The sequence below is a fragment of the Haemorhous mexicanus genome, chromosome 1 (assembly GCF_027477595.1).
Source record: "Haemorhous mexicanus isolate bHaeMex1 chromosome 1, bHaeMex1.pri, whole genome shotgun sequence".
Lineage (NCBI taxonomy): Eukaryota > Metazoa > Chordata > Aves > Passeriformes > Fringillidae > Haemorhous > Haemorhous mexicanus.
This window is the reverse complement of record NC_082341.1, coordinates 158653457-158681022: the sequence shown is the minus strand read 5'-3', so window position 1 is coordinate 158681022 and position 27566 is coordinate 158653457. Positions and strand designations below refer to the sequence as shown.

At 61.8% G+C, this 27566-nt stretch overlaps 1 protein-coding gene across 3 annotated transcripts; it reads right to left on the bottom strand.

The window, feature by feature from the left end:
- Positions 1-38: 38 nt before the first annotated feature.
- MAF1 (MAF1 homolog, negative regulator of RNA polymerase III) lies at positions 39-27279 on the bottom strand. 3 transcript variants are annotated; one of them, XM_059869026.1, is made up of 8 exons: positions 26971-27263; positions 26023-26187; positions 18918-19046; positions 10682-10826; positions 6420-6541; positions 3550-3669; positions 2631-2747; positions 39-2552 (listed from the first exon to the last, which is right to left on the bottom strand). In XM_059869026.1, the coding sequence occupies exons 2-8, from the start codon at positions 26103-26105 to the stop codon at positions 2531-2533; spliced, it is 738 nt and encodes a 245-aa protein (XP_059725009.1). In that variant the 5' UTR covers positions 26106-26187; positions 26971-27263; the 3' UTR covers positions 39-2530. The 3 variants fall into 3 exon arrangements, with proteins under 3 accessions (XP_059725009.1, XP_059725018.1, XP_059725002.1); XM_059869019.1 differs by lacking the exons at positions 39-2552; positions 2631-2747; positions 3550-3669; positions 6420-6541 and adding an exon at positions 7031-7471 and having other exon boundaries at positions 26971-27275; XM_059869035.1 differs by lacking the exons at positions 39-2552; positions 2631-2747; positions 3550-3669; positions 6420-6541; positions 18918-19046 and adding an exon at positions 6548-7471 and having other exon boundaries at positions 26971-27279.
- Positions 27280-27566: the final 287 nt, after the last annotated feature.

Genomic DNA, 27566 nt, shown 5'->3' with positions numbered 1-27566 from the left:
GTGGTAACAGCGACATCCCAGGGGGATCCCCCAGGAAGTGGGGGAAAATCCCAGAAATCCTTTATTGGCAGGACACTGCAACGGGGTAGAATTCCAACTTTCCAGGAGGAGTTCAGGGGGAAGGAAGGAGCTAGGGCGATCTCCCCAGGGAATTTGGGGGAGGACAGACTGACTTCCTGGGGCTGGGAGAGCTGCTGGTAGGAACACCAGGATCCCCACAGAACTTCCCCCAACTGGGGGGGCAGAGGGGCTTTGGGGGGGCTCAGTGGCCCCTCCTTGTGCGTGGCCAGCCGGACCCTGGATCCGGAGTGGGAACAGGGCCAGAATCAGACCCCGGAATCTGCACCTGGAGCAGTCGGGGGTCAGGGACCCTCCTGATCCAGATACCATCCAGGATGAGAGTGGAACTCCCCTGCTCCCAAATTCCATTGGAATTCAATTCCCATGGAGGCTGCAGATGGGACCCCTCACTCCAGATCCCAAGGGAGGAGCAGGTAGAACCCCCCTATGCTCCAGATCCCAGATCCCAAAGGAGATGGAACCCCCCTATTCTAGAACTCCACTGGAATTTGTTTCCCATGGAAGGTGCAAGAGGGACCCCCCAGTCCAAATCCCAGATCCCAATGGAGGTGGGACTCCTCTACTCTAGAATTCCACCCAAATTCGCTGCCCACAGAGGGCTCAGGTGGGACCCCCTGATCCAGATCCCAAGGGAGATGCAGGTGGGATCCCCCAGATCCCAGGTCAATGGGAGGTGCAGGAGGGATCCCCCTGCTCTGGATCCCAAGGGCGCTGCAGGTGGGATCCCCTGATCCACATCCCAAGGCAGGTGCAGGTGAGATCCTCCTGATCCAGACCCAGATCCCAAGGCAGGTGCAGGTGAGATCCTCCTGATCCAGACCCATATCCAGATTCCCCTAATCCCAAGGCAGGTGCAGGTGAGATCCTCCTGATCCAGACCCATATCCAGATCCCCCTAATCCCAAGGCAGGTGCAGGTGAGATCCTCCTGATCCAGACCCCTATCCAGATCCCCCTGATCCAGACCCAGATCCCAAGGGAGGTGCAGGTGAGATCCTCCTGATCCAGACCCATATCCAGATCCCCCTGATCCAGATCCCCCTGATCCAGATCCCCCCAATCCCAAGGCAGGTGCAGGTGAGATCCTCCTGATCCAGACCCATATCCAGATCCCCCTGATCCAGATCCCCCCAATCCCAAGGCAGGTGCAGGTGAGATCCTCCTGATCCAGACCCATATCCAGATCCCCCTGATCCAGATCCCCCCAATCCCAAGGGAGGTGCAGGTGAGATCCTCCTGATCCAGACCCATATCCAGATCCCCCTGATCCAGATCCCCCCAGTCCCAAGGGAGGTGCAGGTGAGATCCTCCTGATCCAGACCCATATCCAGATCCCCCTGATCCAGATCCCCCCAGTCCCAAGGGAAGTGCAGGTGGGATCCCCCTGATCCAGACCCAGATCCCAAGGGAGGCGCAGCTGGGCCCCGCCAGCCTCAGGCACAGGGCTCACCTGGCCCAGGTGAGATCCCAGCAGGAAAAGCAGAGCTGGAGCAGACGGAGAGCAAAGCCAAACTCTTGAAACACACGGACTCGGGATGGGGGGCAGGGGGCAGTTCCTGGGGGTGGGAAGGGGGATTTTGCCCCGGGCAGGGCCGGGATGGACGGATGGAGCCCGTCAGGAGCCTGGGCAGGTGGGACAGGGATCAGTGCAGCCGAGGGCAGGAGCCATAAAGTGCAGCGAAGCTTCCGGGGCTCCGGGATTCCTGGGGGGCTCCAGTGTCCGGGGAGGGGGTGGACATGGGGACACCGTGACACCGGGGGGGACACGGCTCAGGAAGGACCAGCGGCGCCAGGACAGGGCCGGGTCCTTTCCCAGATCTGTTCCTGGCTCCATTCCCGGTGCCATCGCTGGTTTGGTTGCCAGTCCTGGTTCCGTTCCTGGTTCCTTTCCTGGTGCCAGTTCTGCTCCTGGTTCCGTTCCCAGTTCTGGTTCTATTCCTGGTTCCTTTCCTAGTGCTGGTTCTACTCCTGGTTCCATTCCTGGTGCCGTTCCCAGTTCCTTTCCCAGTCCTGGTTCCTTTCCCAGTCCCGGTTCCATTTCTGGTTCCGTTCCCAGTCCCGGTTCCATTCCTGGTTCCGTTCCCACTGCTCATTTGGTTCCCAGTCCTGGTTCCATTCCCAGTCCCGGTTCCGTTCCCGGTGCCGGTTCGGTTCCCAGTCCCGGTTCCGTTCCCAGTTCCGGTTCCATTCCCAGTGCCGGTCCCGTTCCCGGTGCCAGTTCGGTTCCCAGTCCCGGTTCCGTTCCCAGTTCCGGTTCGGTTCCCAGTGCCGGTCCCGTTCCCGGTGCCGGTTCGGTTCCCAGTCCCGGTTCCGTTCCCAGTTCCGGTTCGGTTCCCAGTGCCGGTCCCGTTGCCGGTGCCGGTTCGGTTCCCAGTCCATTTCCAGTCCCATTGCTGGTTCCGTTCCCGTTGCCGGTTCCGTTGCCGGTGTCTCGGATCCTGCCGGGAATCTCACATGCACATCACCTGCAGCCTGGAACGAGGACAGGGAAGGTCAGCTGCCTCACCTGCGACCACGCCCACCTGCCCCGCCCTGCCCCGCCCTGCCCACCTGTCCCCCTCGATGCCGCCGCCCTCGGGGTCGCCGCTGTCGCCCTTCTCGGTGTTGCCCTCGCCCAGGTCCATGTCCAGCTCGGTCCCGGTGTCCGGCCGGGTGTAGGCGTAGCCACTGCGGGAAGGGCCAAAATTCCAGGGAATTCCCCTGGGAATGGGCCCTAGAATTCTGGGAATCCCACTGGGAACGGGCCCTGGAATTCTAGGGAATTCCCCCGGGAATGGGTCCTGGAATTCTGGAAATCCCACTGGGAATGGCCCAGGAATTCTAGGGAATCCCCCTGGGAATGGGCCCTGGAATTCTAGGGAATCCCCCCAGGAACGGGCCCTGGAATTCTAGGGAATCCCCCCCGGGAATGGGTCCTGGAATTCTGGGAATCCCACTGGGAATGGCCCCAGGAATCGCCCCTGGGAATGGGCCCTGGAATTCTGGGAATCCCACTGGGAATGGCCCCTGGAATTCTAGGGAATCCCCCCTGGGAATGGGCCCTGGAATTCTAGGGAATCCCCCCTGGGAATGGGCCCTGGAATTCTAGGAATCCCCTTGGGAATGGCCCCAGGAATCCCCCCTGGGAATGGGTCCTGGAATTCTGGGAATCCCACTGGGAATGGCCCCAGGAATCGCCCCTGGGAATGGGTCCTGGAATTCTAGGGAATCCCCCTGGGAATGGGCCCTGGAATTCTAGGGAATCCACCCCTGGGAATGGGTCCTGGAATTCCAGGGAATCCCCTCCATAAGGGCCCCTGGAAGCCCCCTGGGAACGGCCCCAGGAATCCCCTCAAGAACGCCCCCGGAATTTCGGGGAATCCCCTTGGGAATGCCCTCTGGAATTTTGGGGAATCCCTTTGGGAATGCCCTCTGGAATTTCGGGGATTCCCCTTGGGAAGGGCCCCTGGACTGGCGGGGAGGGCCGGACCTGATGGAGCGGCAGGTGAAGAAGACGATCCTCTTGAGCCGCTTGTTGTAGAAGAAGTAATTGAAGGACCAGAGGCTGCCGTCCTCGCCGAAGGGATCCGAGTCCAGGTCGGGGTTGTAGCTGGCCACGGGAAAAGCGGGAATGTCACGGGATGGGGAAAGTGGGAATGTCGCGGAATGGGGGACAGGAAAAGTGGGAATGTCACAGGATGGGGACATGAAAAGTGGGAATGTCATGGGATGGGGACAGGAAAAGTGGGAATGTCACAGGATGGGGAAAGTGGGAATGTCACGGGATTGGGACAGGAAAAGTGGGAATGACACGGGATGGGGAAAAGCGGGAATGTCACGGGATGGGAGACAGGAAAAGTGGGAATGTCACGGGATGGGGGACAGGAAAAGTGGGAATGTCACGGGATGGGGGACGGGAAAAGTGGGAATGTCACGGGATGGGGAAAGCGGGAATGTCACGGGATGAGGGACAGGAAAAGTGGGAATGTCACAGGATGGGGGACAGGAAAAGTGGGAATGTCACGGGATTTGGAAAAGTGGGAATGTCACGGGATGGGGACAGGAAAAGTGGGAATGTCACGGGATGGGGTACAGGAAAAGTGGGAATGTCACAGGATGGGGACAGGAAAAGTGAGAATGTCACGGGATGGGGAAAGTGGGAATGTCACGGGATGGGGGACAGGAAAAGTGGGAATGTCACGGGATGGGGGACAGGAAAAGCGGGAATGTCACGGGGTTGGGACAGGAAAAGTGGGAATGTCGCGGGATGGGGAAAAGCAGGAATGTCACGGGATGGGGAAAGTGGGAATGTCACGGGGTTGGGACAGGAAAAGTGGGAATGTCACGGGATTGGGAAAAGTGGGAATGTCACAGGATGGGGGACAGGAAAAATAGCAATGTCACAGGATGGAGACAGGAAAAGTGGGAATGTCACGGAATGGGGACATGAAAAGTGGGAACGTCATAAGATGGGGAAAAGCGGGAATGTCGCGGGATGGGGGACAGGAAAAGTGGGAATGACACAGGATGGGGAAAGTGGGAATGTCACGGGATGAGGGACAGGAAAAGTGGGAATGTCACGGGATGGGGACAGGAAAAGTGGGAATGTCACGGGATTGGGACAGGAAAAGTGGGAATGACACAGGATGGGGAAAGTGGGAATGTCACGGGATTGGGACAGGAAAAGTGGGAATGACACAGGATGGAGAAAGTGGGAATGTCACGGGATGCGGACAGGAAAAGTGAGAATGTCACGGGATGGGGACAGGAAAAGCGGGAATGTCATAGGATAGGGGACAGGAAAAGTGGGAATGTCACAGGATGGGAAAAGCAGGAATGTCACGGGATGGGGGACAGGAAAAGTGGGAATGTCACGGGATTGGGAAAAGTGGGAATGTCACGGGATGGGGACAGGAAAAGTGGGAATGTCACAGGATGGGGAAAAGCGGGAATGTCACGGGATAGGGGACGGGAAAAGTGGGAATGTCACTGGATGGGGACAGGAAAAGTGGGAAAGGCCAGGATGGGATTTGGGACAGGAAAAGTGGGAAGGGCTCGGGACTGGGGAATGAAAAAGTGGGGAAACCACAAGACTGGGGAATGGGAAAAGTGGGAAAGGCCTGGATGGGACTGGGGACAGGAAAAGTGGGAAAGCCACCCCAAATCCTGGCTGGCGTGGGGAGAGGGGACAGCAAATTCCACGGGTTGGGAATTCCAAAGGGATGGAAGAAAATGGCAGGAGCTCCATGGCAGTGACACCAACCCCACTCTGGCTGTGTCCAGGACATCCCAAATCCCAGCTGCATCAGGAAGAGGGAACACCCAAATCTCTCAGGGTTGGGAATTCCAAGGGTTGGGAATTCCAAGGGGTTGGGAAACAATGGCAACCCCAGATCCTCCCCATGACAGCAACACTACCCCTGCTCTGGCCATTCCTGACACCTGAAACAGCAGTTTTTATGGAAAAAGCACCTGTCCAGGGGCAAAATTCCTTGGGAAAGGGCAGAATTCCATGAGAAACAGCAAGAATCCCTCAGGAAGGACCAAAATTCCATGGGGAAAAGACCAGAATTGCATGGCAAACAGCTGGAATTCCACAGGAAGGGCCAGAATTCCATGGGGAAAGGCCAGAATCCCTCAGGAAGGGCTGGAATTCCACAGAAAGGGCCAAAATCTCTAGGGAAGGGCCAAAATCCCTTGGGAAGGGCTGGGATCCCTTGGGAAAGACTAGCATTGCTCAGGATCAGGAAGGGCCAGGATCCCTGGGGATCGGGAAGGGCCGGTATCCCCCAGGACCAGGTAGGGCTGGGATCCCTGGAGACTGGGAAGGGCTGGGATCCCTCAGGAAGGATCAGGATCCCTGGGGATCGGGAAGGGCTGGGATCAGGCAGGGCCAGGATCCCCAGGGATTGTGAGTGTCCGGGATCCCTCAGGAAAAGCTAGAATCGCTTGGGATCAGGCAGGGCCGGGAAGGGCTGGAATCCCTGGGGATTGGGAAGCGCTGTGATTTCTCGGGAAGGGCCAGTTCCCCCAGGATCAGGAGTGGCCAGGATCCCCCAGGATCAGGAGCGGCCAGGATCCCCCAGGATCAGGAGTGGCCAGGATCCCCCAGGATCAGGCAGGGCCAGGATCCCCCGGGATCAGGCAGGGCCAGGATCCCCCAGGATCAGGCAGGGCCAGGATCCCCCGGGATCAGGCAGGGCCGGGATCCCTCAGGAAGGGCTGGAATCCCTGGGGATTGGGAAGCGCTGTGATTTCTCGGGAAGGGCCAGTTCCCCCAGGATCAGGAAGGGCCGGGTGCCCTCAGGAAGGGCCGGATCCCCCAGGATCGGGCAGGGCCAGCCCCAGGTGTCCCCGTACCTGTAGATGTCACACTCGGCCAGGCAGATCTCCTCATCCACCGCGTCCCACAGCAGCGGCTTCAGCGCCTTGAAATCCTCGCGCACGGCCGAGAAGAGGCTGCAGTTCACGGCATTCACCACCTGGGACGGGGACAGGGGACACAGGATTGGGGACAGGGGACATGGGATTGGGGACAGGGGACATGGAACAGGGACAGGGGACACGGGAATGGGGACAGGGGACATGGGAATGGGGTGAAATCCTCGAGCACGGCCGAGAAGAGGCTGCAGTTCACGGCATTCACCACCTGGGATGGGGACAGGGGACACGGGATTGGGGACAGGGGACACAGAACGGGGACAGGGGACATGGGAATGGGGACAGGGGACATGGGAATGGGGACAGGGACATGTAATGGAGTCAGGGGACATGGAACGGGGCCAGGGGACACAGGAATGGGGATGAAATCCTCGCGCACGGCCGAGAAGAGGCTGCAGTTCACGGCATTCACCACCTGGGATGGGGACAGGGGACACGGGATTGGGGACAGGGGACACAGGATTGGGGAAAGGGGACACGGGATTGGGGACAGGGGACACAGAACAGGGACAGGGAATGGGGACAGAGGACATGGAATGGGGACGAAATCCTCGCACACGGCTGAGAAGAGGCTGCAGTTCACGTCATTCACCACCTGGGATGGGGACAGGGGACACGGGATTGGGGACAGGGGACATGGGATTGGGGACAGGGGACATGGGATTGGGGACAGGGGACACGGAATGGGGACAGGGGACACGGGAATGGGGACAGGGGACACAGGAATGGGGATGAAATCCTCGCGCATGGCTGAGAAGAGGCTGCAGTTCACGGCATTCACCACCTGGGATGGGGACAGGGGACACGGGACTGGGGACAGGGGACACAGAACAGGGACAGGGGACACAGAACGGGGACAGGGGACACGGGAATGGGGACAGGGGACATGCAATGGGGTCAGGGGACACAGGAATGGGGATGAAATCCTCGCGCACGGCCGAGAAGAGGCTGCAGTTCACGGCATTCACCACCTGGGATGGGGACAGGGGACATGGGATTGGGGACAGGGGACATGGAACGGGGACAGGGGACACGGAACGGGGACAGGGGACACAGGAACAGGGAGAGGGGACACAGGAACAGGGAGAGGGGACACAGGAACAGGGATAAAATCCTCGCTCACAGCCAAGAAGAGGCTGCAGTTCACAGCATTCACCACCTGGGACACAGCAATGGGACGTGGGACATGGGATTGGGGACAGGGGACATGGGATCTGGGACGAGGGACACGGGGACGGGGGACATGGGAATGGGGATGAGGGACAGGGGAACGGGGACGAGGGACACAGAAGGGGGACAAGGAACATAGAAATGGAGACGGGGACACGGGAACGGGGCACATAGGAATGGGGACAGAGGACACAGGAACGGTGACAAGGGACACGGGAACGAGAATGTGGGAAACGGGAATAGGGCTGGCCCAGGAACAGGAATGGGAACAAGGGACATGGGAATGGGAATGGGGCTGGCCCAGGAACAGGAATGGGAACAAGGGACATGGGAATGGGAATGGGGCTGGCCCAGGAACAGGAATGGGAACAAGGGACACAGGAATGGGAACGGGGCTGGCCTGGGAACGGGAATGGGAACAAGGGACACAGGAATGGGAACGGGGCTGGCCCAGGAACAGGAATGGGAACAAGGGACACAGGAATGGGAACGGGGCTGGCCTGGGAATGGGAACGAGGGACAGGACATGGGAATGGGAACGGGGCTGGCCTGGGAACAGGAATGGGAACGAGGGACATGGGAATGGGAACGGGGCTGGCCTGGGAACGGGAATGGGAACGAGGGACACAGGAATGGGAACGGGGCTGGCCCAGGAACAGGAACAAGGGACATGGGAATGGGAACGGGGCTGGCCCAGGAACAGGAACAAGGGACATGGGAATGGGGCTGGCCTGGGAACGGGAATGGGAACGAGGGACGTGGGAATGGGAATGGGGCTGGCCTGGGAACAAGGGACACAGGAATGGGAACGGGGCTGGCCCAGGACCGCGCTGCCCAGAGGCTGCAGACTCCTGGCTCCCGGGAATGTCCAAGGCCAGGTCGGACGGAGCCTCCAGCGACTGAAGGGGCTCCAGGGGAGTGGGCACAGGCACAGAGCGACCCCCCAGGGACAGGGAATGCTGTTTCCAACTGCAGCAGGATGGGGGGGACAGGGAGAAGCAATTCCTCGCTCTGGGAGCAGGGAAGGGACGGAAAGGACTCCCAGAGAAGCTGCGGCTGCCCCATCCCTGGCCGTGCCCAAGGCCAGCTCGGAGGTGTGGGATGTTGGAAGGTTCCTCCTGCTCCAAGCCCGCCCTGCTCTGGCTCCCCCAGGTGAGTCCAGGTGATCCCACCCCGTTCCATGCTCTGTACCCAGCTCAGGCTGGGCTCACGGGGGAACTCCCGGCTCTCCCAGTCCCCCCCAGTCGCTCCCAGTGCCTAGTTGAGGCTGAGCTCCCGGCTCCCCCAGTGCCCCCCAGTTCCCCCAGTGCTCCCAGTACCCAGTTGAGGCTGGGCTCCCAGTTCTCCCAGTGCCCCCCAGTTCCCCCAGTACCCAGTTGAGGCTGGGCTCCCGACTCTCCCAGAGCCCCCCAGTGCTCCCAGTGCCCCCAGTACCCAGTTGAGGCTGGGCTCACGGCTCTCCCAGTGCCTCCCAGTGCCCCCAGTACCCAGTTGAGGCTGGGCTCACAGCTCTCCCAGTTCCCCCAGTGCTCCCAGTGCCCCCAGTACCCAGTTGAGGCTGGGCTCCCAGCTGAACTCGTGGCTCTCCCAGTGGCTCCCAGTCCCATCCCAGTCCCTCCCAGTGCCCCCAGTACCCAGTTGAGGCTGGGCTCAGGGCTGAACTCGTGGCTCTCCCAGCTCCCCCAGTGCTCCCAGTGCTCCCAGTGCCCCCAGTACCCAGTTGAGGCTGGGCTCCCGGCTCCCCCAGTGCTCCCAGTGCTCCCAGTGCCCCCAGTACCCAGCTGAGGCTGGGCTCCTGGCTGAACTCTCGGCTCTCCCAGTTCCCCCAGTGCCCCCCAGTGCTCCCAGTGCCCCCAGTACCCAGTTGAGGCTGGGCTCCCTGCTGAACTCGTGGCTCTCCCAGTGGCTCCCAGCCCCATCCCAGTCCCTCCCAGTGCCCCCAGTACCCAGTTGAGGCTCGGCTCCCAGTTCCCCCAGTGCCCCCCAGTGCTCCCAGTGCCCCCAGTACCCAGTTGAGGCTGGGCTCCCGGCTGAACTCTTGGCTTTCCCAGTTCCCCCAGTTCCCCCAGTGCTCCCAGTGCCCCCAGTACCCAGTTGAGGCTGGGCTCCCAGTTCCCCCAGTGCCCCCCAGTGCTCCCAGTGCTCCCAGTACCCAGTTGAGGCTGGGCTCCCAGTTCCCCCAGTGCCCCCCAGTGCTCCCAGTGCCCCCAGTACCCAGTTGAGGCTGGGCTCCCAGTTCCCCCAGTGCCCCCCAGTGCTCCCAGTGCTCCCAGTACCCAGTTGAGGCTGGGCTCCCAGTTCCCCCAGTGCCCCCCAGTGCTCCCAGTGCCCCCAGTACCCAGTTGAGGCTGGGCTCCCGGCTCCCCCAGTGCCCCCCAGTGCCCCCAGTACCCAGCTGAGGCTAGGCTCCTGGCTGAACTCGTGGCTCTCCCAGTCCCCCCCAGTGCTCCCAGTGCTCCCAGTACCCAGTTGAGGCTGGGGCTCCCGGCTCTCCCAGTTCCCCCAGTGCTCCCAGTGCTCCCAGTGCCCCCAGTGCCCCCAGTGCCCAGTTGAGGCTGGGCTCACAGCTCTCCCAGTGGCCCCCAGTGCTCCCAGTGCCCCCAGTACCCAGTTGAGGCTGAGCTCAGGGCTGAACTCGTGGCTCTCCCAGTCCCCCCCAGTGCTCCCAGTGCTCCCAGTACCCAGTTGAGGCTGGGGCTCCCGGCTCTCCCAGTTCCCCCAGTGCCTCCCAGTGCTCCCAGTGCCCCCAGTACCCAGTTGAGGCTGGGCTCACAGCTCTCCCAGTGCCCCCCAGTGCTCCCAGTGCCCCCAGTACCCAGTTGAGGCTGGGCTCCCAGTTCCCCCAGTGCTCCCAGTGCCCCCAGTACCCAGTTGAAGCTGGGCTCCTGGCTGAACTCACGGCTCTCCCAGTTCCCCCAGTGCTCCCAGTGCTCCCAGTGCCCCCAGTACCCAGTTGAGGCTGGGCTCCCAGTTCCCCCAGTGCCCCCCAGTGCTCCCAGTGCTCCCAGTACCCAGTTGAGGCTGGGCTCCCGGCTGAACTCGTGGCTCTTGGCAGCACTGAAGTCGTAGTCGGGCCGGAAGGCCTCGTTCAGGGTGGCGATCAGGTAGAACAGCGTCTTGCGGCTGCACGTGTCACTGAGCGGGCCCTCGCCCTGCCTGGGGGGACAACGGGGTCACCGGTGGCACCACGGGGTCACCAGTGTCACCACGGGGTCACCAGTGGCACCACGGGGTCACCACAGGGACACCGTGTCACTGAGCGGGCCCTCGCCCTGCCTGGGGGGACAACGGGGTCACCACAGGGACACCAGTGTCACAACAGAGACACCAAAGTCACCACAGGGACACCAGTGTCACTGAGCGGGCCCTCGCCCTGCCTGCGGGGACAACAGGGTCACCACAGGGACACCAGTGTCACAACAGAGACACAGTGTCACTGAGCGGGCCCTCGCCCTGCCTGGGGGGACAACGGGGTCACCAGTGGCACCACGGAGTCACCAGTGTCACCACGGGGTCACCAGTGACACCACGGGGTCACCAGTGGCACCATGGGGTCACCAGTGGCACCAGGGGGTCACCAAAGTCACCACGGGGTCACCAGTGTCACTTCAGCCCTCCCCCTGCCTGGGGGGACAATGGTGTCACCAGTGACACCACAGGGACACCAGTGGCACCACACAGACACAGTGTCACTGAGCGGGCCCTCCCCCTGCCTGGGGGGACAACGGGGTCACCAGTGGCACCATGGGGTCACCAGTGTCACTTCAGCCCCCCCCTGCCTGGGGGGACAACGGGGTCACCAGTGGCACCACAGGGACACCAAAGTCACTCCAGAGTCACCAGTGTCACCATGGGGGCACCATGTCACTCAGCAGGCCCTCCCCCTGCCAGGGGGGACAATGGGGTCACCAGTGGCACCACAGTGTCACCGGTGTCACCACAGGGACACCATGTCACTTCAGCCCTCCCCCTGCCTGGGGGGACAATGGTGTCACCAGTGGCACCATGGGGCCACCATTGGCACCACAGTGTCACCACAGGGACACCGTGTCACTGAGCGGGCCCTCGCCCTGCCTGGGGGGACAACGGGGTCACCGGTGGCACCACGGGGTCACCAGTGGCACCACGGGGTCACCAGTGGCACCATGGGGTCACCAGTGGCACCATGGGGTCACCAGTGGCACCACGGGGTCACCAAAGTCACCACGGAGTCACCAGTGTCACCATGGGGGCACCAGTGTCACTTCAGCCCTTCACCCTGCCTGGGGAGACAACGGGGTCACCAGTGGCACCACGGAGTCACCAGTGTCACTTCAGCCCTCCCCCTGCCTGGGGGTACAATGGTGTCACCAGTGACACCACAGGGACACCAGTGGCAACACACAGACACAGTGTCACTGAGCGGGCCCTCCCCCTGCCTGGGGGGACAACGGGGTCACCAGTGTCACCACGGGGTCACCAGTGGCACTTCAGCCCCCCCCCCCTGCCTGGGGGGACAACGGGGTCACCAGTGGCACCACAGTGTCACCGGTGTCACCACAGGGACACCATGTCACTTCAGCCCTCCCCCTGCCTGGGGGGACAATGGTGTCACCAGTGGCACCATGGGGTCACCAGTGGCACCACAGTGTCACCACAGGGACACTGTGTCACTGAGCGGGCCCTCCCCCTGCTTGGGGAGACAACAGGGTCACCGGTGTCACCACGGGGTCACTGGTGTCACCACAGGGACACTGTGTCACTGAGCGAGCCCTGCCCCTGCCTGGGGGGACAACGGTGTCAACAGTGGCACCACGGGGTCACCAATGTCACCACAGGGACACCAAAGTCACCACGGGGTCACCAGGGTCACCACAGGGACACCAGTGCCACAACAGAGACATCAAAGTCACCACAGAGGCACCACTGTCACCACGGGGACACCTTGTTGCTCAGCAGGCCCTCCCCCTGCCTGGGGGGGACAACAGTGTCACCACTGTCACCACAGGGACACTGTGTCACTCAGAGGGCCCTCCCCCTGCCTGGGGGGACAACAGGGTCACCGGTGTCACCACAGGGACACTGTGTCACTCAGAGGGCCCTCCCCCTGCCTGGGGGGGACAACAGGGTCACCGGTGTCACCACAGGGACACTGTGTCACTCAGAGGGCCCTCCCCCTGCCTGGGGGGGACAACAGGGTCACCGGTGTCACCACAGGGACACTGTGTCACTGAGCGGGCCCTCCCCCTGCCTGGGGACACAACTGGTGTCACCAATGTCACCGCTGTCACCACAGGGACACCGTGTCACTGAGCGGGCCCTCCCCCTGCCTGGGGGGACAACAGTGTCACCAATGTCACTGAGCGGGCCCTCCCCCCACCTGGGGACACAACTGGTGTCACCAATGTCACCGCTGTCACCACAGGGACACCGTGTAGCTCAGCGGGCCCTCCCCCTGCCTGGGGATGTCACCAATGTCACCACTGTCACCACTGTCACCACAGGGACACCGTGTTGCTCAGAGGGCCCTCCCCCCACCTGGGGACACAGCTGGTGTCACCAGTGTCACTGAACGGGCCCTCCCCCTGCCCGGGAATGACAACAGTGTCACCAGTGCCACCAATGTCACCAGTGTCACCACAGGGACACCAGGGGACAGCGCTCCTGGGGCCATTTCCACAATTCCAGAGCAGCCAATCAGATCTGGGACTGATCCCAAACTCCCAGAGCTGATCCCAGAGATCCCAGCGCCGATCCCACGATCCCAATGCCCATCCCAGTTTCCCAGTACCCATCCCAGTTTCCCAGTACCCATCCCAATTTCCCAGTACCCATCCCAGTTTCCCAGTACCCATCCCAATTTCCCAGTACCCACAATCCCAGTTTCCCAATACCCATCCCAGTTTCCCAGTACCCATCCCAATTTCCCAGTACCCATCCCAGTTTCCCAGCACCCATCCCAGTTTCCCAGTATCCCCAATCCCAGTTTCCCAGTACCCATCCCAGTTTCCCAGTACCCATCCCAGTTTCCCAGCACCCATCCCAGTTTCCCAGTTCCCACCCCAGTGCCCATCCCAGTTTCCTGGTGCCCCTCCCAGTCTCCCAGTTTCCATCCCAGCACCCAGTACCTGTCCCAGTTTGCTGGTGCCCGTCCCACAATTCCAGTACCCATCCCAGTACCCCACTGTCCATCCCAGTGTCCATCCCAGTACCCCACTGTCCATCCCAGTATCCATCCCAGTACCCCAGTGTCCATCCCAGTACCCCAGTGCCCATCCCAGTGCCCATCCCAGTACCCCACTGTCCATTCCCAGTGCCCATCCCAGTGCCCATCCCAGTACCCATCCCAGTGCCCAACTGTCCATCCCAGTACCCATCCCAGTGCCCCACTGTCCATCCCACTGTCCATCCCAGTACCCCACTGTCCATTCCCAGTGTCCATCCCAGTACCCCACTGTCCATTCCCAGTGTCCATCCCAGTACCCCAGTGCCCATCCCAGTGTCCATCCCAGTACCCCACTGTCCATCCCAGTACCCCACTGCCCATCCCAGTGCCCATCCCAGTACCCCACTGCCCATCCCACTGTCCATCCCAGTACCCCACTGTCCATCCCACTGTCCATCCCAGTACCCCACTGTCCATCCCACTGTCCATCCCAGTACCCCACTGTCCATCCCAGTACCCCACTGTCCATCCCAGTACCCCACTGTCCATCCCACTGTCCATCCCAGTACCCCACTGTCCATCCCAGTACCCCACTGTCCATCCCAGTACCCCACTGTCCATTCCCAGTGTCCATCCCAGTACCCCAGTGCCCATCCCAGTGTCCATCCCAGTACCCCACTGTCCATCCCAGTACCCCACTGCCCATCCCAGTGTCCATCCCAGTACCCCACTGTCCATCCCAGTACTCCAGTGTCCATCCCAGTACCCCACTGTCCATCCCAGTACTCCAGTGTCCATCCCAGTACCCCACTGTCCATCCCAGTACCCATCCCAGTACCCCACTGTCCATTCCAGTGCCCATCCCAGTGCCCATCCCAGTACCCCAGTGCCCACCCCAGTTTCCTGATGCCCGTCCCACAATCCCAGTACCCACCCCACAATCCCAGTACCCACCCCAGTTTCCCAGTTCCTGCCCCAATTTCCCAGTCCCCCAGCACCCACCCCACAATCCTGGTGCCCGTCCCAGTCTCCCAGTTTCCCAGTGCCCCCAGTTCCCAGTTTCCCCAGTGTCCCAGTTTCCCAGTCTTCCAGTGCCCCCAGTTTCCCAGTGCCCCCAGTTTCCCCAGTTTCCCAGTGTCCCCAGTTCCCCAGTGTCCCAGTGTCCCAGTGCCCCCAGTGTCCCAGTTTCCCAGTGCCCCCAGTTTCCCAGTGTCCCAGTTTCCCAGTGTCCCAGTTTCCCCAGTTTCCCAGTGCCCCCAGTTTCCCAGTTCCCCAGTGTCCCAGTTTCCCAGTCTTCCAGTGCCCCCAGTTTCCCAGTGCCCCCAGTTCCCAGTTTCCCAGTTCCCAGTTTCCCCAGTTTCCCCAGTGTCCCAGTTTCCCAGTTCCCCCAGTTCCCAGTTCCCCCAGTTTCCCAGTGCCCCCAGTTTCCCAGTGCCCCCAGTTTCCCCAGTGTCCCAGTTCCCAGTGCCCCCAGTTTCCCAGTGCCCCCAGTTTCCCAGTTCCCAGTTTCCCAGTGCCCCCAGTGTCCCAGTGCCCCCAGTGTCCCAGTGCCCCCAGTTTCCCAGTTCCCAGTGTCCCAGTTTCCCAGTCTTCCAGTGCCCCCAGTTTCCCAGTGCCCCCAGTTCCCAGTTTCCCAGTTTCCCAGTCTCCCAGTGCCTCCAGTTTCCCAGTGTCCCAGTGCCCTCAGTTCCCAGTTTCCCCAGTTTCCCAGTTTCCCAGTGCCCCCAGTGTCCCAGTTTCCCCAGTTTCCCAGTTTCCCAGTGCCCCCAGTGTCCCAGTTTCCCCAGTTTCCCCAGTGTCCCCAGTTTCCCAGTGCCCCCAGTCTTCCAGTGCCCCCAGTTTCCCAGTGTCCCCAGTTCCCCAGTTTCCCAGTCTCCCAGTGCCCCCAGTTTCCCAGTTTCCCAGTGCCCCCAGTTCCCAGTTTCCCCAGTGTCCCAGTTTCCCAGTTCCCAGTTCCCCCAGTTCCCAGTTTCCCAGTGCCCCCAGTTTCCCAGTGCCCCCAGTTTCCCCAGTTTCCCCAGTGTTCCAGTTTCCCCAGTGTTCCAGTTTCCCAGTTCCCAGTTTCCCCAGTGGACCCAATCCCAGTGCCCCCAGTGTTCCAGTTTCCCAGTTTCCAGTGCCCCCAGTGCCCCTAGTGTCCCAGTTTCCCAGTTTCCAGTGCCCCCAGTGCCCCTAGTGTCCCAGTTTCCCAGTTTCCAGTGTCCCAGTTTCCCAGTTTCCCCAGTTTCCCAGTGTCCCAGTTCCCCCAGTTCCCAGTTCCCAGTGCCCCCAGTTTCCCAGTGCCCCCAGTTTCCCAGTGCCCCCAGTGTCCCAGTGCCCCCAGTGTCCCAGTTCCCCAGTCTTCCAGTGCCCCCAGTTTCCCAGTGCCCCCAGTGTCCCAGTTCCCAGTTTCCCCAGTTTCCCAGTGCCCCCAGTGCCCCAGTTTCCCAGTTTCCCAGTTTCCCAGTCTCCCAGTTTCCCAGTGCCCCCAGTGCCCCAGTTTCCCAGTGTCCCAGTACCCCCAGTTTCCCAGTTCCCAGTTTCCCAGTCTTCCAGTGCCCCCAGTTTCCCAGTTTCCCAGTGCCCCCAGTTCCCAGTTTCCCCAGTGTCCCAGTTTCCCAGTTCCCAGTTCCCCCAGTTCCCAGTTTCCCAGTGCCCCCAGTTTCCCAGTGCCCCCAGTTCCCAGTTTCCCCAGTGTCCCAGTGCCCCCAGTTTCCCAGTTCCCAGTGCCCCCAGTTCCCCCACTTTCCCAGCGCCCGCAGTTCCCAGTTCCCCCAGTTCCCCCAGTTTCCCCAGTGTCCCAGTTTCCCAGTGTCCCAGTGCCCCCAGTTCCCAGTGCCCCCAGTTTCCCCAGTGCCCCCAGTGTCCCAGTCTCCCAGTTCCCAGTTTCCCAGTGTCCCAGTGTCCCAGTGTCCCAGTTCCCAGTTCCCCCAGTTTCCCAGTTCCCAGTGCCCCCAGTGCCCCCAGTGTCCCAGTTTCCCCAGTTTCCCCAGTTTCCCAGTGCCCCCAGTGCCCCCAGTGTGTCCCAGTGCCCCCAGTTCCCAGTTTCCCCAGTGTCCCAGTTTCCCAGTTCCCAGTTCCCCCAGTGTCCCAGTTTCCCAGTGCCCCCAGTTCCCAGTTTCCCCAGTTTCCCAGTGCCCCAGTTTCCCAGTGCCCCCAGTTCCCAGTGTCCCAGTCTCCCAGTGCCCCCAGTTTCCCAGTGCCCCCAGTTCCCAGTTTCCCCAGTGTCCCAGATTCCCAGTTCCCCCAGTTTCCCAGTGTCCCAGTGCCCCCAGTCTCCCAGTGCCCCCAGTGTCCCAGTTCCCAGTTTCCCAGTGCCCCCAGTGCCCCCAGTGTCCCAGTTTCCCCAGTTTCCCCAGTGCCCCCAGTCTCCCAGTTTCCCAGTGCCCCCAGTTTCCCCAGTTTCCCAGTGCCCCCAGTTTCCCCAGTTTCCCAGTTCCCCAGTGCCCCCAGTTCCCAGTTTCCCCAGTGTCCCAGTTTCCCAGTTCCCCCAGTTCCCAGTTTCCCAGTGCCCCCAGTTTCCCAGTGCCCCCAGTTCCCAGTTTCCCCAGTGTTCCAGTTTCCCAGTTCCCAGTTTCCCCAGTGGACCCAATCCCAGTTCCCCCAGTTTCCCAGTTTCCCAGTGCCCCCAGTTTCCCAGTGCCCCCAGTTTCCAGTTTCCCCAGTGTCCCAGTTTCCCAGTTCCCCCAGTTCCCAGTTTCCCAGTTTCCCCAGTTTCCCAGTTCCCAGCGCCCCCAGTTCCCAGTTTCCAGTGCCCCCAGTTCCCAGTGTCCCAGTTTCCCCAGTTTCCCCAGTGTCCCAGTTTCCCAGTGCCCCCAGTGCCCCCAGTGTCCCAGTTTCCCAGTGCCCCCAGTTCCCAGTGCCCCCAGTTTCCCAGTTTCCCCAGTGTCCCAGTGCCCCCAGTTTCCCAGTGCCCCCAGTTTCCCAGTTCCCAGTTCCCAGTTCCCCCAGTTTCCCAGTTCCCAGTTTCCCCAGTTTCCCAGTGTCCCAGTTCCCCCAGTTTCCCAGTGCCCCCAGTTTCCCCAGTTTCCCAGTGTTCCCAGTGCCCCCAGTGCCCCCAGTGTGTCCCAGTTTCCCCAGTTTCCCAGTGCCCCCAGTTTCCCAGTGCCCCCAGTTCCCAGTGCCCCTAGTGTCCCAGTTTCCCAGTTCCCAGTTTCCCCAGTTTCCCCAGTGCCCCCAGTTCCCAGTCTCCCAGTGTCCCAGTGTCCCAGTGCCCCCAGTTCCCAGTTTCCCCAGTGTCCCAGTTCCCAGTTTCCCCAGTTTCCCCAGTTTCCCCAGTGCCCCCAGTTTCCCCAGTGCCCCCAGTTTCCCCAGTTTCCCCAGTTTCCCCAGTTTCCCAGTGTCCCAGTTTCCCAGTTTCCCAGTCTCCCAGTCTCCCAGTGTCCCAGTTTCCCAGTGCCCCCAGTGTCCCAGTTTCCCAGTGTTCCCAGTGCCCCCAGTGCCCCCAGTTTCCCCAGTTTCCCCAGTTCCCTGTTCCCCCAGTCTCCCAGTTTCCCCAGTGTCCCCAGTTTCCCAGTTCCCAGTGCCCCCAGTGCCCCCAGTTTCCCAGTGCCCCCAGTTCCCAGTTTCCCCAGTTTCCCAGTGCCCCCAGTGCCCCAGTGTCCCAGTCTCCCAGTTTCCCCAGTGTCCCCAGTGCCCCGTGCCCCCAGTTCCCAGTTTCCCCAGTTTCCCCAGTGTCCCAGTTCCCAGTTTCCCAGTTTCCCCAGTGCCCCCAGTGCCCCAGTGTCCCAGTTTCCCAGTTCCCCAGTTTCCCCAGTGCCCCCAGTGCCCCCAGTTTCCCCAGTGTCCCAGTTCCCAGCGCCCCCAGTTTCCCCAGTTTCCCAGTGTCCCCAGTTTCCCCAGTGCCCCCAGTCTCCCAGTTTCCCCAGTGTCCCAGTTTCCCAGTTTCCCAGCGCCCCCAGTTCCCAGTTTCCCAGTTTCCCAGTCTTCCAGTGCCCCCAGTTTCCCAGTGCCCCCAGTTCCCAGTTTCCCAGTTTCCCAGTTTCCCAGTGCCCCCAGTTCCCAGTTTCCCCAGTGTCCCAGTTTCCCCAGTGTCCCAGTTTCCCAGTTTCCCAGTGCCCCCAGTTTCCCAGTTTCCCCAGTTTCCCCAGTTTCCCCAGTGTCCCCAGTGTCCCCGTGCCCACCTGCCGGGGCTGAGGCCGGAGCTCTGGGGCGGGCTCAGGGCCTCGAGCGCGTGGGGCTGCCCCTCCTGGCAGAACTGCTTGAAGAGCTGCTTGTCGATCCCGGCCAGCTTGCACGAGTAGCTCTCGATCCTGCCAGGGCATCCAGGGCTGGGCTGATCCCAGGAACCCTCCCAGAGATCCCAGGAACCTTCCCAGGGAATCCCAGGAACCCTCCCAGAGATCCCAGGAACCCTCCCAGGGATCCCAGGAACCCCCCCAGGGGGATCCCTGTCGATCCCGGCCAGCTTGCACGAGTAGCTCTCGATCCTGCCAGGGGATCCAGGGCTGGGCTGATCCCAGGAACCCTCCCAGACATCCCAGGAACCCTCCCAGAGAACCCAGGAACCCTCCCAGGGGATCCCAGGAACCCTCCCAGGGATCCCAGGAACCCACCCAGAGATCCCAGGAACCATCCCAGAGATCCCAGGAACCCTCCCAGGGGATCCCTGTCGATCCCGGCCAGCTTGCACGAGTAGCTCTCGATCCTGCCAGGGGATCCAGGGCTGGGATGATCCCAGGAACCCTCCCGAGATCCCAGGAACCCTCTCAGAGATCCCAGAGCCCCTCCCAGGGGATCCCAGAGATCCCAGGAACCCTCCCAGGGGATCCCTGTCGATCCCAGGAACCTTCCCAGAGATCCCAGGAACCCTCCCAGGGAATCCCTGTCGATCCCGGCCAGCTTGCACGAGTAGCTCTCGATCCTGCCAGGGCATCCAGGGCTGGGCTGATCCCAGGAACCCTCCCAGAGATCCCAGGAACCCTCCCAGAGATCCCAGGAACTCTCCCAGAGATCCCAGGAACCCTCCCAGAGATCCCAGGAACCCTCCCAGAGATCCCAGGAACCCTCCCAGAGATCCCAGGAACCCTCCCGGGGATCCCAGAAATCCCAGGAACCCTCCCAGGGGATCCCAGAGATCCCAGGAACCCTCCCAGGGGATCCCTGTCGATCCCGGCCAGCTTGCACGAGTAGCTCTCGATCCTGCCATGGGATCCAGTGCTGGGATGATCCCAGGAACCCTCCCAGGGGATCCCAGAGATCTCAAAAACCCGCCCAGAGATCCCAGAGCCCCTCCCAGGGGATCCCAGGAACCCTCCCAGGGGATCCCAGGAACCCTCCCAGAGATCCCAGGAACCCTCCCAGGGGATCCCAGGAACCCTCCCAGGGGATCCCAGGAACCCGCCCAGAGATCCCAGGAACCCTCCCAGAGATCCCAGGAACCCTCCCAGGGGATCCCAGAGATCCCAGGAACCCTCCCAGGGGATCCCTGTCAATCCCGGCCAGCTTGCACGAGTAGCTCTCGATCCTGCCAGGGGATCCAGGGCTGGGCTGATCCCAGGAACCCTCCCAGAGATCCCAGGAACCCTCCCAGGGGATCCCAGGAACCCTCCCAGAGATCCCAGGAACTCTCCCAGAGATCCCAGGAACCCTCCCAGGGGATCCCAGGAACCCTCCCAGAGATCCCAGGAACCCTCCCAGGGGATCCCTGTCGATCCCGGCCAGCTTGCACGAGTAGCTCTCGATCCTGCCATGGGATCCAGTGCTGGGATGATCCCAGGAACCCTCCCAGGGGATCCCAGAGATCTCAAAAACCCGCCCAGAGATCCCAGAGCCCCTCCCAGGGGATCCCAGGAACCCTCCCAGGGGATCCCAGGAACCCTCCCAGAGATCCCAGGAACCCTCCCAGGGGATCCCAGGAACCCTCCCAGGGGATCCCAGGAACCCTCCCAGGGGATCCCAGGAACCCTCCCAGAGATCCCAGGAACCCTCCCAGAGATCCCAGGAACCCTCCCAGGGGATCCCAGAGATCCCAGCCAGCTTGCATGAGTAGCTCTCGATCCTGCCAGGGCATCCAGGGCTGGGCTGATCCCAGGAACCCTCCCAGAGATCCCAGGAACCCTCCCAGGGGATCCCAGAGATCCCAGGAACCCTCCCAGAGATCCCAGAGCCCCTCCCAGGGGATCCCTGTCGATCCCGGCCAGCTTGCACGAGTAGCTCTCGATCCTGCCAGGGGATCCAGGGCTGGGCTGATCCCAGGAACCCTCCCAGAGATCCCAGGAACCCTCCCAGAGATCCCAGGAACCCTCCCAGAGATCCCAGGAACCCTCCCAGAGATCCCAGGAACCCTCCCAGAGATCCCAGGGGATCCCAGGAACCGTCCCAGGGGATCCCTGTCGATCCCGGCCAGCTTGCATGAGTAGCTCTCGATCCTGCCAGGGGATCCAGGACTGGGCTGATCCCAGGAACCCTCCCAGAGATCCCAGGAACCCTCCCAGGGGATCCCAGAGATCCCAGGAACCCTCCCAGGGGGATCCCTGTCGATCCCGGCCAGCTTGCACGAGTAGCTCTTGATCCTGCCAGGGGATCCAGGGCTGGGCTGATCCCAGGAACCCTCCCAGAGATCCCAGGAACCTTCCCAGGGAATCCCAGGAACCCTCCCAGAGATCCCAGGAACCCTCCCAGGGATCCCAGGAACCCCCCCAGGGGGATCCCTGTCGATCCCGGCCAGCTTGCACGAGTAGCTCTCGATCCTGCCAGGGGATCCAGGGCTGGGCTGATCCCAGGAACCCTCCCAGAGATCCCAGGAACCCTCCCAGGGATCCCAGGAACTCTCCCAGAGATCCCAGGAACCCTCCCAGAGATCCCAGAAACCCTCTCAGAGATCCCAGAAACCTTCCCAGGAGAGCCCAGAGATCCCAGGAACCCTCCCAGGGGATCCCTGTCGATCCCGGCCAGCTTGCACGAGTAGCTCTCGATCCTGCCAGGGGATCCAGGGCTGGGCTGATCCCCAAAACCCTCCCAGAGATCCCAGGAACCCTCCCAGAGATCCCAGAGAATCCAGAAACCCTCTCAGAGATCCCAGGAACCCTCCCAGGGGATCCCAGAGATCCCAGGAACCCTCCCAGGGGATCCCTGTCGATCCCAGCCAGCTTGCACGAGTAGCTCTCGATCCTGCCACGGGATCCAGGGCTGGGATGATCCCAGGAACCCTCCCAGAGATCCCAGGAACCCTCCCAGAGATCCCAGGAACCCTCCCAGGGGATCCCTGTTGATCCCGGCCAGCTTGCACGAGTAGCTCTCGATCCTGCCACGGGATCCAGGGCTGGGCTGATCCCAGGAACCCTCCCAGAGATCCCAGGAACCCTCCCAGGGATCCCAGGAACCCCCCCAGGGGGATCCCTGTCGATCCCGGCCAGCTTGCACGAGTAGCTCTTGATCCTGCCAGGGGATCCAGGACTGGGCTGATCCCAAAAACCCTCCCAGAGATCCCAGGAACCCTCCCAGGGGATCCCAGGAACCCACCCAGGGGATCCCAGAGATCCCAGGAACCCTCCCAGGGGAGCCCTGTCGATCCCGGCCAGCTTGCACGAGTAGCTCTCAATCCTGCCAGGGGATCCAGGACTGGGCTGATCCCAAAAACTCTCCCAGAGATTCCAAAAACCCTCCCAGAGATCCCAGGAACCCTCCCAGGGGATCCCAGGAACCTTCCCAGAAACCCTCCCAGAGATCCCAGGAACTCTCCCAGAGATCCCAGGAACCCTCCCAGAGATCCCAAAAACCCTCCCAGGGGATCCCAGGAACCCTCCCAGGGGATCCCTGTCGATCCCGGCCAGCTTGCACGAGTAGCTCTTGATCCTGCCAGGGGATCCAGGACTGGGCTGATCCCAAAAACCCTCCCAGAGATCCCAGGAACCCTCCCAGGGGATCCCAGAGATCCCAGGAACCCTCCCAGGGGATCCCAGAGAATCCAGAAGCCCTCCCAGAGATCCCAGGAACCCTCCCAGAGATCCCAGGAACCCTCCCAGAGATCCCAGGAACCCTCCCAGGGGATCCCTGTCGATCCCGGCCAGCTTGCACGAGTAGCTCTCGATCCTGCCAGGGGATCCAGGGCTGGGCTGATCCCAAAAACTCTCCCAGAGATTCCAAAAACCCTCCCAGAGATCCCAGGAACCCTCCCAGGGGATCCCAGAGATCCCAGAGCCCCTCCCAGGGGATCCCTGTCGATCCCGGCCAGCTTGCACGAGTAGCTCTCGATCCTGCCAGGGGATCCAGGGCTGGGCTGATCCCAAAAACCCTCCCAGAGATCCCAGGAACCCTCCCAGAGATCCCAGGAACCCTCCCAGAGATCCCAGGAACCCTCCCCGGGGATCCCAGAGATCCCGGAGCCCCCCAGGGCCTTTTCTGGGAGAGCTGCAGAGGGGTTTGGGATGCAGGCTGGAGGGACGGGAAACAGGGAATGGCTTCCCATGGAAAGTTGGGATTTGGGGATGGAATTCCCAGAGAATCCGGGGCTGCTCCAGCCCTGGAAGAGCAGGAGCTGTCCCAGCGTTCCCAGATTCCCGGGTTTCAAAGGAACAGCGCTCCCAGGTTTCCCAGAGCAGAATTCCCAGATTCCTGGGGCAGCATTCCTGGGTTTTGGGGGGGCAGCATTCCCAGATTCCTGGAGCTTTTCCTGGGGCAGCTTTCCCGGGTCCCCAGGGCAGCATTCCCAGGTTTCATGGGGACAGAATTCCCAGATTCCTGGGGACAGAATTCCCAGATTCCCGGGGACAGAATTCCCAGATTCCCGGAGCTTTTCTAGGGACAGCATTCCCAATGTTCCCTGGACAGCATTCCCAGATTGGCAGGTTTCAGGGGGCCAGCATTCCCAGTTTCCCGGGACAGGATTCCCAGATATCAGGGCCAGAATTCCCAGATTTCAGGGCCAGAATTCCCAGTGCTCCTAAGGCAGCATTCCCAGATTCCCGGGCCAGCATTCTCAGGTTTCAAAGGGCCAGCATTCCCAGATTCCCGGGTTTCAAAGGGCCAGCATTCCCAGGTTTCAAAGGGAAGGCATCCCCAGATTCCCAGGTTTCAAAGGGCCAACATTCCCAGCATTCCCAGGTTTCAAAGGGCCAGCACTCCCAGGTTTCAAAGGGCCAGCATTCCCAGGTTTCAAAGGGCCAGCATTCCCAGATTCCTGGGGCCAGCATTCCCAGATTCCTGGGGCCAGCATTCCCAGGTTCCCAGGGCCAGCATTCCCAGATTCCCAGGGCCAGCATTCCCAGATTCCCAGGGCCAGCATTCCCAGATTCTCAGGGCCAGCATTCCCAGGTTTCAAAGGGCCAGCATTCCCAGGTTTCAAAGGGAAGGCATTCCCAGATTCCCAGGGCCAGCATTCCCAGGTTTCAAAGGGCCAGCATTCCCAGATTCCCAGGGCCAGCACTCCCAGGTTTCAAAGGGCCAGCATTCCCAGGTTTCCAGGGCCAGCATTCCCAGATTCCCGGGGCCAGCATTCCCAGGTTTCAAAGGGCCAGCATTCTCAGGTTTCAAAGGGCCAGCATTCCCAGATTCCCAGGGCCAGCATTCCCAGGTTTCAAAGGGAAGGCATTCCCAGGTTTCAGGGCCAGCATTCCCAGATTCCCAGGTTTCAAAGGGCCAGCATTCCCAGGTTTCAAAGAACCAGCATTCCCAGGTTTCAGGGCCAGCATTCCCAGATTCCTGGGGCCAGCATTCCCAGGTTCCCAGGGCCAGCATTCCCAGATTCCCAGGGCCAGCATTCCCAGATTCCCAGGGCCAGCATTCCCAGATTCTCAGGGCCAGCATTCCCAGGTTTCAAAGGGCCAGCATTCCCAGGTTTCAAAGGGAAGGCATTCCCAGATTCCCAGGGCCAGCATTCCCAGGTTTCAAAGGGCCAGCATTCCCAGATTCCCAGGGCCAGCACTCCCAGGTTTCAAAGGGCCAGCATTCCCAGGTTTCCAGGGCCAGCATTCCCAGATTCCCGGGGCCAGCATTCCCAGATTCCCAGGGCCAGCATTCCCAGGTTTCAAAGGGCCAGCATTCTCAGGTTTCAAAGGGCCAGCATTCCCAGATTCCCAGGGCCAGCATTCCCAGGTTTCAAAGGGAAGGCATTCCCAGGTTTCAGGGCCAGCATTCCCAGATTCCCAGGTTTCAAAGGGCCAGCATTCCCAGATTCCCAGGTTTCAAAGGGCCAGCATTCCCAGGTTTCAAAGAACCAGCATTCCCAGGTTTCAGGGCCAGCATTCCCAGATTCCTGGGGCCAGCATTCCCAGGTTCCCAGGGCCAGCATTCCCAGATTCCCAGGGCCAGCATTCCCAGATTCCCAGGGCCAGCATTCCCAGATTCCCAGGGCCAGCATTCCCAGGTTTCAAAGGGCCAGCATTCCCAGGTTTCAAAGGGAAGGCATTCCCAGATTCCCAGGGCCAGCATTCCCAGGTTTCAAAGGGCCAGCATTCCCAGATTCCCAGGGCCAGCACTCCCAGGTTTCAAAGGGCCAGCATTCCCAGGTTTCCAGGGCCAGCATTCCCAGATTCCCGGGGCCAGCATTCCCAGATTCCCAGGGCCAGCATTCCCAGGTTTCAAAGGGCCAGCATTCTCAGGTTTCAAAGGGCCAGCATTCCCAGATTCCCAGGGCCAGCATTCCCAGGTTTCAGAGGGCCAGCATTCCCAGATTCCCAGGGCCAGCATTCCCAGGTTTCAAAGGGCCAGCATTCCCAGATTCCCAGGGCCAGCATTCCCAGGTTTCAAAGGGCCAGCACTCCCAGGTTTCAAAAGGCCAGCATTCCCAGATTCCCAGATTTCAAAGGGAAGGCATTCCCAGATTCCCAGGGCCAGCATTCCCAGGTTCCCGCGGCAGCATTCCCAGATTCCCAGGGCCAGCATTCCCAGGTTTCAAAGGGCCAGCATTCCCAGATTCCCAGATTTCAAAGGGAAGGCATTCCCAGGTTTCAAAGGGCCAGCATTCCCAGATTCCCGGGGCCAGCATTCCCAGATTCCCAGGGCCAGCATTCCCAGGTTTCAAAGGGCCAGCATTCCCAGGTTTCAAAGGGCCAGCATTCCCAGATTCTCGGGGCCAGCATTCCCAGGTTTCAAAGGGCCAGCACTCCCAGGTTTCAAAGGGCCAGCATTCCCAGATTCCCGGGGCCAGCATTCCCAGGTTTCAAAGGGCCAGCATTCCCAGATTCCCAGGTTTCAAAGGGCCAGCATTCCCAGGTTTCAAAGGGCCAGCATTCCCAGGTTCCCGTGGCAGCATTCCCGGTGTCCCGGTGTCCCTCCCGGGGGCCGGACCTGCCGATGATGTGGGCGTCGCCGGTCTCCACGGTCAGCTGGGAGTTGATGGCCTCGAAGCTGGAATTCTCCAGCAGCTTCATCCTCCCTCCCCCGGCCGGGGAAACTCCCGGTGCAGCTCCCGAGACCCCCCGGTGCAGCTCCCGTGCAGCTCCCGTGCAGCAGCTGCTCCCAGAGACAGCGGGAGGGAAGGGGGAAGTGAATTATCTGGGACTGGGAACACCGCGGGGAACTGGGGAGGGAGAGCGAGGGGAAAATGCAGGAATGGGGATGGGAAAAGGAAAAGGGGAAAGGGGGGAAATTCAGAAATAGGAAAGGGAAAATGCAGGAACGGGAATGGGAAGAGGAAAGGGGAAAGGGAAAAAGATGAACAAACGGGAATGGGAAAGGGGAAAAGAGGCAAAATGCAGAAATGGGAATGGAAATGGGAGAGGGGAAAATGGAAAAGCAAATAAAAGGGAAAAGGAAAGGGTCAGGAAGAGAAAGTGGAGGAGCAGAACAAGAGATTCAAGCGGAGGTGGCAGCGGCCCCGCAAAGGGGGAAATGGTGACAGGCGGAGGGGGAGAAGCAGAGAGGGAGGAGCAAGAACAAGAGGAGGAAAAAGAGGAGGAAAACGAGAAAAAAAAAGCGGGAAAAGGAGGCGGAAAAGTCTCCCCCGGTCCCGGGCGGCGCCACAGGAAGTGCCGTCCCGGCGTGCCCCGCGCGCTGGACTACAGCTCCCGAAACGCACCGCGCGGCAAAGAGCAGCGCCCCACTGGCGGACTACAACTCCCAGGATGCTCCGCTCGGGCGGCCCAGTCTGGCCATTTCTGGACTACTGCTCCCCTCCGGCCCTGCGGCTGCGCGCTGTGGCAGGCCGCGCCTAGGCGGCGCGGGGCACGCTGGGAGCTGTAGTCCGCGCGGCTTGTGGGCGCACAGAGGAAGGGGCGGCGGGCCGAGCGGGCTTACCGGCGCGTCCTGCTCCCTATCGGTGCCTCCTCGCCGTGGCAGTGCCTTCAGGCTCGGGGCGCGTGTAAAGGGAGGCGTCTCCGGGGAAAGCTCGAGGAGGGCGCGTGTGCCGCGGCCGCCGTCCGCCGTCTGGCGCCGGCCCACCGGGCCTCCGCCCACCTCGACATGTCCCCGAGTGCTCGGGACGGTGCGAGCGGCTGAGCGAGATCCTGGGAGTCCCCCGGAGCGAGCGGGCGAGCTAGCGACCTTCTCCTGCGGCACCGGACGGCAACAGCGGCGGCACCGCCCCGCCCGCGCCCGCCCTACCAGAGAGGCGCCCGCGGCCCGCGATCCCATTGGCCTGAATACCCGTCAGTCACCGCCGCACCCGCCTTTCATTGGCTGACACCAACGTCAATCCACGCAGGACCCGCGGCCCCGCCCACCGCGGGGGCGCTCGGCGCTCCCATTGGCCGGCGCGGACAAAGACGGGGGGAGCGCCTGTCAATCACAGCGGGGCGGGGCCCGGGGGCGCGGCCATGGGCGTGACCAGGGAGGAACGCTCCTCCCCCGGAACTCCCGCGCGTTCAGCCGCGTTTCCCGCCCGCTCCCCCGGA